The sequence below is a fragment of the Oxyura jamaicensis genome, chromosome 2, assembly GCF_011077185.1.
Source record: "Oxyura jamaicensis isolate SHBP4307 breed ruddy duck chromosome 2, BPBGC_Ojam_1.0, whole genome shotgun sequence".
In the NCBI taxonomy this organism is placed as follows: domain Eukaryota; kingdom Metazoa; phylum Chordata; class Aves; order Anseriformes; family Anatidae; genus Oxyura; species Oxyura jamaicensis.
The window spans coordinates 139,943,598-139,954,666 of NC_048894.1; the positions used below are offsets into that span (position 1 = coordinate 139,943,598).

At 35.6% G+C, this 11,069-nt stretch overlaps 1 protein-coding gene across 1 annotated transcript in view; it reads right to left on the reverse strand.

Moving 5' to 3' along the window:
- Positions 1–1,681: 1,681 nt before the first annotated feature.
- ANGPT1 (angiopoietin 1) overlaps positions 1,682–11,069 on the reverse strand; it is a 174,104-nt gene continuing 164,716 nt past the window's right edge. Inside the window, exon 9 of the mRNA XM_035318508.1 lies at positions 1,682–3,325. Coding sequence (XP_035174399.1) covers positions 3,165–3,325 — 161 coding nt within the window. The 3' untranslated portion in view covers positions 1,682–3,164. The remainder of the gene's footprint in view (positions 3,326–11,069) is intronic.

Genomic DNA, 11,069 nt, shown 5'->3' on the forward strand with positions numbered 1-11,069 from the left:
AATGGGCGAAAGACGCGGCTCATTAAAAAAAAAAAAAATGTTAAAATTTTGGCGCTCATTGTTTTTTAAAACAAAAAGTGGGAATGGGTTCCTTTTTTTTTTTTTTTTTTTTTTTTTTTTTTTTTGTCATATTTAGAGTGCATATCCATTCTTTAATTGAAGACACTGATTTGAAAAAAATAATCACAGGCTATTTGGTTATTTCTATAGTAATAGCATTTGTTCCTGACAGAAATTTTAGACAGTGGGAGAATAAAGGCTCTCATTTCACTAGAGTTTAGACACAGGTGTTATTTCCTTATCAGTCTTTAAAATTCACACAACAGAAAACAGTATTTTTCTAAAGAAAACATTCCACTTCTAAACAATTTGCTATGGAGCTATCTTGACATAAAAAACTGTGACATTAAAACTGAATATCTGTCGTGTTAAAAGGAATACAGAAGGAGCAAGAAGTATTTGTAGTGAAGAAAACAATGGAAATTTGTCACTGCCATGCAAGATGATTGAAAAGATGATAAAAGAATATGTCAAAAGGCAAGAGAAATAGGCATACAGTTCTGTTTGTATCTTTGCTAATGGAATTCAAGAAACATTTTCTTTTATAGACTTTTAGTTGTATGATATGAACTTAAGATGAGAAATACAGCCCCTTGATTTTAATAAAAGAATTTGAATGAAAAAGACTGAAATACATATTTGAAAGGTTAGAAATACCGATTTCTGCACAAACTCTAATATGACTCCCTCCTTAGGCCTTGACTAAATTTATTAATATCTCTTAGAGGGAGAGATAGTGGCTGGTAAAATGTTGTCATCCTGTCACAGAAAGGCATTCTCAAAGGAAATCAAATCACAGAGTCTGCAATTAAAAAAAAAAATGTTTTATTATAAAGGACAGGAAACCAAATCCACATTTTTTTTTTCTTTCAAACACAGATAAATAAACAGTAAAAATGCTTTTGATTTTAAATGTGCTTTGCCTTTTGAAATAGGATCTGCAAAATGGCATTCCTAACTTGGAGACTTGCAAAAAAATATAACTTTTGAGAACACAGTAGAAGACGGACCACAGTTTTTGCACATAAATGAAGAGCATTTCAACTGCTGGAAAAGGAGACAAAACAGCTCTGTGAAGAAATTTCTGAGCAAGGAGTAGTTTGGTAACTTATTCAGCAGAAAACAACAAATTAACCCTTATGCAGGATTATTTCAAATATATATATAAATATGTACAAATACATACACAAAAAAAACCAACAAGATCTTCCCACTTAAAAATAAACAAACATCAAGTTGTAACAAAAACAGAGCCCTGTGGGCTTTGTGATTTTTAAGAAGGGATGCTTAAAAAAAAACAGTTTTTAAAATCTATTTCTTAAAAATGATTTTTTTTTAAAAAAAAAAAAAAGGAAAAAAAAAGGAAAATAAAGCAGTTATTCTGTTACTCTGTTAAAATCTTCTTTTAAAAAAGATTCAGATCTTCATCATGCTTTATTTCAGGAACAGTTTAATGAATAAAATAAACCAACAAGCAGACAAACAACAAACTTACCACATTCAGGTTTTACATGTGATCTTTGTCCCAGTTTAATCAATGACAATGTTACTTTTGATTTCAGTGGGAGCAGGGTGAGGCTTTTCCTTTTACATATAGCAGAAGTAGAATGAGGGCTAGATAAATGTACTTTATTAATATGATTAAATCATGAGGGACTGTAATTGAAAAAGAATTCTCTCTGTAACTTCACTTCATGGGCCACCCAACTACTTTGTTGTTCATTTTGATAGGAATTTTATCCTTACCAAATGTGTTGTGCATCTTGCCACATTTCTGCAACATTTTAATATATCAGAATTATTTGTTATGACAGTGGAAACCTGTAAGCAGTCTTCTAAAGTTCTTTTAATATTTATACCCTTTTGTGGCTTAGCACCCTTTGAGTAGGGTCAGGGATGCAAGTACAAATTAAACAACCATTACAGGAAATATAAACATACTATTTACAGTTCACAATTCTTTATTTTCTATACACTTCTGCTGAGTATTTTTTATAGTTGTAGCCTAAGCACTGTGTAGAACTGGCATGCTTCTGATATTCACAAAAATGTAATAATACAGTGAAGAAACAAAAATTTAATAAAAAGTAAAATAATGAATGATAAATTGCACACATGCAATGATACTGTAAAATGTATTCATTGATTTAAGCTATGCATTTATGTCATTTTTATATACGCTAACAGTTTGCCTTTCTGTGTTATTTTGATGGAAATATTCCATGCAAAATCCCATATTTTCTTTAGGATAGTATTTCACATTCTTTAAACCTTCCATCAATTTTTCTATGTGACATTCAGACTGCCTTTAAGGAAAGAAAGGAAAAAGCTCAAAAAACATCTAAGTTTGTTATCACACTATAAATCCTAGCTCAGGGATTATGCCAATTACCTCATTTACCTCTACAGAGCAACTGAAGAATTTATGCTTCTTACACTTATCATTCTTCATAATTTGACTCAGTTTATTTATGAGAAATATGTCCTTCAAATATTTAATACAAAATAATTATTAGCACAATTTTTTTTTTGACTCTGGGATTAACATAAATCCATCTGCCCATTCAAATTCAGTTCATTTAAGAAAAACTGTATTTGGAGTGGTCATATTCAGTGCTTTAAAATGAGTTTTTAAAAAAGTGTCTTTATAATCCTTTTTTTTCATGTGTATAATGATGGTATTTTACTGCTGAAACACTTTTCTTCAATGGACCATGGATGATATGTTTCATATATTTGGATTCTGATGCTGTTGTTAAATAATCTGGTATATTTTCAATTTTCTAATAAAACATAAAAAATAATAATAATAAAAAAATCCACTGATAAACACCAGATTTGGTCAGAATAACTGGATCCAGTTGTTCCTCTCTGGAAAATCATTGCAGCCACCTTCTTCGAAACCAAGCCTCCCCATGTCATCAAGACGTGGGGTGACTGGTGGGGAGCTTTTCCAGGCTATGGAGTGATAACGAAGTGACTTTGCATCATCTCTACATGTTGCTTCCAAGACGCCCTTCACCTTTTACCTTCAGACTGTGATAGCAGTGCTGTCAAGAGCAGTGGCATTCTGAATTTTTTCTTGGATCCACCACTGAATGCCTTTAAAAGTCCAAGGGTCGAATCATCATGGTGGTGGAGCGCAAAGAATAGCTGGGGCCTTTGAAGTAGTGCCACTTGATGCCATTGAGCTTTCCATGATTTTGCCCAGCCGTATAGAACATCCCATTGAGATTGGAGGGGCCGCAGGCATCAAACCACCAGCCTGAAACCATTAAGGATAAACAATTAAACTGCAAATGCACTTAATATTTTCATTTTGTTTTATAAGTTTAGCTGATTAGCAACCTCTGGCATTCAGAAGCTCATAAACACTTCTAGAATGGTGATGATGAATTTTGCTTTCCTATTTCTTCTTCTTTTTTTTTTTTTTTTTTTTTTTAATTATTATTTATTCTGTATTCAGCTGTGCTGGAGAATACACTGATTATTTACAGATCCGGAAAAGTATTTAATTCCTTCAGTTTGTATACACTGCATGTGAAGCAAGAACAAGAACAATAAAGGCAAATAAACTTCTTTGTGTGCTTAGACAGTATTATAGATCACCCAGTTCATGTAAACATATCATAATAAGACTTTAACTCATAAGTAATTTGCATAATTTCCACTTGTTTGGTTATTTAGAAAATAAGCTTGATTTGATTTAATTTCATTTACCAGTATTTTTCTGTTGCTTTAACTGTGATTGTTCTGCTGATCAGACTGTTTGCTTTTGCTTTTAGTTTAGATGTTCTTAGTAAGAATATGCTACAAGTACATTTGTTCTATGCTCTTATAGTAATTACAATATTACAGTAACACATCATCAGCATTCAGAGAGGTGTAGAAGGAGGTAGACTTTGTCTTTAAAACATAGATAAGACATTTTTAAGACTAATATAAATTTTAAAACCAGACTCTGCAAATGAATGGAAAGACTAAATGGTGAAGACAAAGACAACACTATAGGACACTGATCTTCAGTCAGAATACCTATGTGCATGGATAGACGGTTTAGATGGTTACCTGAGTGTGTATGTATTTAGGTGACAGTATGGCCAACTTCAGTCAAGGTAAATTCACTGCATGTACACTTTGGGTCAGAAAAGTCACATTCAATCCCAAATCTTCCTACCATTTCAAATGTTAAAACCTGTATTCAATCTTGAGCTTCCTAAACCAGAACTGGTTGATTGGTATCTTAGGTAAACTTATAAAGTGCAGTTTTTTTGCCAGACCCCCTACCCTGCCTGTTTTTTTCCAGTCAGAGGTGTTTCCTACTCATTGACCCTTGATCTCCAGGTTCAACCTCGTATATTTTATTCTACTGGAAAGACAGGGCTAGAAATGTCTTCGCCAGATGCTTGTGCTTCTAGACTGTTGTTCCTTCAGCTGCATTGTGAGGCTCTTCAGAAAAGTGAAACGATGCAGATTTAGAGAAAACCAAACCAAACCAAACTAAACCATAACAAAACAAAAAAAAATATTTTTGAGGACAAACCACCAATCTGGTTTACAGAATGGCTCCATGAACTGTTGTGTTAGCATAACTGAAGGTATGGTAAACAGAAGTTGGGATAAAAAAGAAATGCAACAGATTGGGAACTTTTCAACTGGAGATTTCTGTCAAAGAAAATGCATGTAGAGCCATACCTTCACCTTCATGAGTGCTCTATTAGCATAGCACTGAAAACAATCCAGAAATATTTATCAAGTACTTGTCAATATTACTAACAATGACAGAGGTTTTTCTACCATTAGTTATGTCTGTATGCAGAGAATTCAAACTTGCTATAAGCACAGCTTTTGTGCTGTGGTTGCAAACTGTATGCAAAAAAAAAAAAAAAATGTCATCTTGGCCTTAGACTTCTGTAGTAGATGTCTTTAACTCATGGTAGATGTCTTTAACTCGGAGAAAATGAAACCAGTGGTGAAAACAGTGTGATTCTTCAGGTGTATTTTAACTAGTTGCTTTAAGATGAGATTAATTACTAACCCTTCTTGATTACTTCCCCAAGATCTCCAATAACAATAATAAAAAAACAAACTAGTTAGCTGTGATGAAGGCGCTTACAGGTAGTGAGAAAATTTCACTCAAACTACTTGTGTGCATTAGAATGGAAGAGCCCTGGGCTCTGTTTGCAACATCTTTGTAGTATGATTTTAAACTCAGGCCTCCAAGAGTTAGAGAGGTTATCAAACAACAAAACAACAACAACAACAAAATAACATCAAAAATAAGACATTTTTTTCTTTTAGTTTCTGTTTCTTTTTTGTTTGTTTGTTTTTGTTTTTGTTTTCAGTATGAAAAGCTGAAACATTTTAATGTTAAAATGAATTTTAGATTGTAATGGGAGTTTGAGTTTTAAGGAAAACTCCAAACAATTTGAAACTTGGCAACACTGAGATTACAGAACACAAACTGACAAAGATAAACTAGGTGACGTGCTGACTCCATTGAATTTAGTGGGAGTTTTGATGTATATCTTGATGGGAAAAGAATTTTTCTCTTCCAGACCTTACAGGGTATCTATTTAATATAATAGAAAGATGCTTAGTTCAGATTGAGGAAGGCAGAAAGAATCCCCAGACTGCAAAGAGCTAATATTCCCAATGCCAAGAATATATTAACCTTGGTGGTGAGAAGCTCTATTTATCAGAAAGATTTCTGCAGTTCTTTCTGCACAGTAAGACCTATAGTCTTTGTGAATCTTCAGCATAGGTCTTATGTATCCTTCCATGTAATACCATTTTACTGAACATTTGCCTTTACGTCTTAAGGCAAATAAGGTCATAAAGATTACATGGTGGCTGTTACTTTTAGTGGTTAAAGGTTACTTTCTATTTAAAGTCATTTCAGACTGCATATCATAGCATTGTCTAGGACCCCCTTTTCAGGCACAACCAGTAAAGGCAAACAGAGGCTCTCTAACAAGTGGCTACTAAACTGTACAGGTGTCACTGTACTGAATTAACATGTGAGAAGCTCCTTTTAGACAATGTGCATTGACCTAGGGAATCCTCCAATTTCCTCATGTCCAGTCTTTTATCTATCTATAATGAAGACATTGTATTTGAAGCTATACCCTACTACTATTAATATGATATTGACAGTGATTAGCCTATAGATCCAATGCTTTTACTCTGTCCTTTTAATTCAAATTCAGGTAATTTATATTTCTAGTCTTGTAAAGTAATTTCTTAGATTTTGGATAATACTTTTCGAAGTATTAAATAAAATGGCTTTTTTTTTTTTTTTTTTTTTTTTTTTTTTTTTTTTTTTCAGAAGTAATGCTTCATAATGAAATCTTGAGGGAAGAATCTATGCCAGATATATTCTGGCAAACTTCTATTTTGATACAATTGGCCTCCCTTTGATTACAATGATATACCTAAGGGGGTAATAAGCAAAGAAAGAGAAAGCTGTACAGTTGATATTTTACTGTAACCAGAATACAATCTTGTAGAAACTTAAGACAAAGTTAAACAGAGAAAATCTAATCCTCATTTTTCAAAGCTGGAACACAGATGCAGCTGGGTTCTGTTTATGGTGCTGGGATGAAGACATGGCAAGCTGTGCTAGTTACCATTTCATTCATCTTAAAGGAACAGCAACAGATGCATAAATGGACTTTTTAGGTAAAAGGTTCCAGTGGTGCCCTTCAAAATCTATGTCAAACAATGGAATGAGTTGAAAATGCACAAGATTTGAAAATTGTTCTGTGAGGACCTACTCAAATCTCACATCTAGACTTTAAAATAATTACTTTTTGTTTGTTTGTTTGTTTGTTTTTCTTCCAAAATATTTTTAATGAACATCTTCTCTTTTGGCCTACTATACTGTTCTTGTTAATGAGACTGTACAATTTTTTTAAAAAGATATTTCCTAATACTACTTTATGATGTTGGGTTTACTTTCTCCTATCTTTCAACTTTTTTACATTTTTTTTTTCTTGCTTTACATATGTATGTGTGTGTGTATGTCTCTCTCTAACCATATATATGGTTATTTCTCTCCTTCCTCTCATGTAGTCCTCTAAAAGCTATTCATTCCATATGACCTCAGATTATCATAAAACGTCCATGTCTCAACACAAGAGTCAACATCTTTGGATATATGTAAAGGAATTGTTTTTCCACAAGCATGACTTCCCTTTATTAAGGGAAAGAGGAATAGAACCAGCGCCTTTCTTGGTAGCTATGAGGAAATGAGGGAACATAAAATTGAAGTACCTGAAAGAGATACCTCCAATACTGGACAGTGCAGGAAACACCAAACAAAGCAGTAAGCAGTAAGTACTGGACAGTGCACAGAACACCAAACAAAGCAGACTGTAAGACAGTCTGACCCAAGGAACACTCCCAAGAGGTAAATATTTTCTGAAGTTCAGGGGATTTCCTCCCCTGAAAAATCTTGTTTATTTTTTCACTATAAGGTAATGGCTTTCCCAAATAAGCATCAAGAACCCTCTGAATAGCAGTAAGATTTTAACCTCAGGTATAAGTTTTGGCAGTAATTTCTGTGGGATATTTGAATCATGCATGTGAATCATGAAGGGTGAATATTATGAGAAATATAGAAGAAAGATTTTAAAGTTACTTATGAAGAGATAAAGAAGAGGCTTTCATGAAATAATTAAGAGAGTTTTTACTCAGAAACACGGGTAATTTCTTCAATTTGTCACCAACTTGCCTTCAGTTACTTATTTGAACTGAGGAGAGCCTTACAGTCTTTTGAGGTTAGCCCACTTCTAATAATTTGTTTGTATAGTACAGGCAATGCTATCATCTCTGTTTGCAATAAAAATCCTTAGGTCATAAAATATATTGTCCAAACAGAAAGTAATTTAGATAATGCATTGCTTGTTTGAAAGTTCAGCTATACAAATAAACATGAATCACCCTTGTAGACAGTTGCTCTTCTGGAACAGTCAAAACACACTAACACTTTGTGAAATCCTATGCTTTGCTCTTTAATTATAATTACTCTTGCTATTACCACTGAGAAATTATTAAAATTCATGTCAGCTCTTCCCATTAAATAAATGTATTTCGAATAGTTCATTTTAAACAAGCGATCACCAGATCAGCCTCACAGGCCTGCTCTTACTATATATTTGGTTGAATATGAAAGTACTTTGAGATCATTTCCACAAGTTCTTGAAAAAAAAAAAAAAAAAAAAAAAACAACTTACCTAATAAAGGTGCATTGCTCAAATGAGTGATATTATTACTAGAAAAATATAATGGAAATCTTTTGGAAAGGTTTTCTGAAGTTATATAATCTTCACATGGCAGAATTTTCATTGTCGAAAGCACCAATGTATAAAGGGTTTTAGTATGCCAATGCTAACAGCTTTGGTTTTGGCTTGTTGTATAAATTGTAATTAAACTTATCATAGAATCATAGAATATCCTGAGTTGGAAGGGACCCTTAAGGATCACCAAGTCCAACTCTTGACACCGCACAGGTCTACCCAAAAGTTCAGACCATGTGACTAAGTGCACAGTCCAATCTCTTCTTAAATTCAGACAGGCTCGGTGCAGTGACAACTTCCCTGGGGAGCCTGTTCCAGTGTGCAACCACCCTCTCTGTGAAGAACCCCCTCCTGATGTCAAGCCTAAATTTCCCCTGCCTCAGCTTAACCCCGTTCCCACGGGTCCTGTCACTGGTGTTAATGGAGAAAAGGTCTCCTGTCTCTCGACACCCCCTTACGAGGAAGTTGTAGACTGTGATGAGGTCTCCTCTCAGCCTCCTCTTCTCCAGGCTGAACAGGCCCAGTGACCTCAGCCGTTCTTCGTACGTCTTCCCCTCCAGGCCTATCACCATCTTCGTAGCCCTCCTCTGGACACTCTCCAACAGTTTCATGTCCTTTTTATACTGTGGTGCCCAGAACTGCACACAGTACTCGAGGTGAGGCCGCACCAGCGCAGAGTAGAGCGGGACAATCACCTCCCTTGACCTACTAGTGATGCCGTGCTTGATGCACCCCAGGACACGGTTGGCCCTCCTGGCTGCCAGGGCACACTACTGGCTCATATTCAACTTGCTGTCTACCACAACCCCCAGATCCCTCTCTTCTAGGCTGCTCTCCAGCGTCTCATCGCCCAGTCTGTATGTGCAGCCAGGGTTTCCCCGTCCCAGGTGCAGGACCCGGCACTTGCTCTTATTGAACTTCATACGGTTGGTGATCGCCCAGCTCTCCAACCTATCCAGATCCCTCTGCAAGGCCTTTCCACCCTCATTCGAGTCCACGACTCCTCCAAGTTTGGTGTCATCAGCAAACTTGCTCAAAATACCTTCTATTCCTACATCCAGATCGTTTATAAAAATATTGAAAAGTACCGGCCCTAAAATGGAGCCTTGAGGGACCCCACTAGTGACCGCCCGCCAGCCTGACGCAGCCCCATTTACCATAACCCTTTGGGCCCTGCCCGTTAGCCAATTGCTCACCCATTGTATGATGTTTTTATTTAGCTGTATGGTGGACATTTTGTCCAGTAGGATCCTATGGGAGACCGTGTCAAAAGCCTTGCTGAAGTCCAAAAAAATCACATCAGCTGGTTTCCCTTGGTCCACCATACGGGTGATCTTATCATAAAAGGAAATCAAGTTAGTTAGGCAGGACCTACCGTTCACAAACCCATGCTGGCTGGGACCAATGACTGCTTTGTCCCCCAGGTGCGCCTCAGTAAGTTCGAGAACCATCTTCTCCATGATTTTACCAGGCACTGACGTGAGACTGACAGGCCTGTAATTGCAAGGGTCTTCTTTCTGACCCTTCTTGAAAATCGGCACAACATTTGCCAGCTTCCAGTCTACCGGGACCTCTCCAAATTCCCAGGATCGTTGAAAAATAATTGAGAGAGGTTCCGCGATGACGTCCGCCAGCTCTTTCAGCACCCGGGGATGAATCCCATCCGGACCCATGGACTTGTAGGGATCGAGGTGGAGTAGCAAATCCCGCACACGTTCAGGGTCGGTTGGGAGTTTGTGTATGTAAAAATATTTTTTAGTAACCTAGTGCTCATCGATCAAAAATGCACTGTAAATCTAGCTTGAATTGCAAGCTTATTAATGATCACTTAGCTTTGATGACAGGCTATTAGTTGTCTTCTACATGTTAAAGGAATAGGTGCACAGCTGATGACAGAACCTTTCTTTACACATTGGTCTCTCCTCTCCCTCGTGATTACAATGAATGTTTCCAAATATGGTAAGATCCAAATACAGTCTGCTCAATCAGATCCAAAGTTTGAATTGTACGTTTGTGTGTCTTTATGGGACAAATGCATCCTAAGAAAAGCCAATATCTACCTCTAGCCCTTTGGTTCATAAAATTTAGTACATTTGGCAATAAAGCTAATAAGAAAAAACTGTAATGCAAAAATATTTGAACAGTGTTCACTGATTGAAAGACAATTTATTTTATGAAAATTTTCAATGTTTCTAAACTTCTAATTCCTTTAGAGGAATTAGATGGTAATATTAGGCTATGTCTGACAACTTCTTGGCTAGAAAACTGGGTTCTGTTTTGTATGACACCTCAAGCTCTATGTGGAGCAACTTGACAGGGACCAAAAGAGTTAATGTTAGAGGAAAGATTTAAGTTTGTTTAATGCAGAATACAAAAGATAGAAAGGAAATGCTAACAATCTCAAATCCATAAGAAGTCTGCTTGGAAAATAAATAAATAAATAAATAAATGAAAAGCAATGGTCTATTCTTTCTGGTAATGTAGAACAGGACAAGACAGAACAAACTTAAGTTGTCACAGATTTAGTTTAGACATCAAGAAAAGCTTTCTTATACTAAGGGAAGCCAAACTCAGTAGCATATTGTATTGCAAGAATGAATCTCTGTCATTAGAAATTTAGATTAGATTAGATTAGATTAGAATAGAATAGAATAGAGTAGAGTAGAATAGAATAGAATAGAATAGAATAGAATAGAATAGAATAGAATA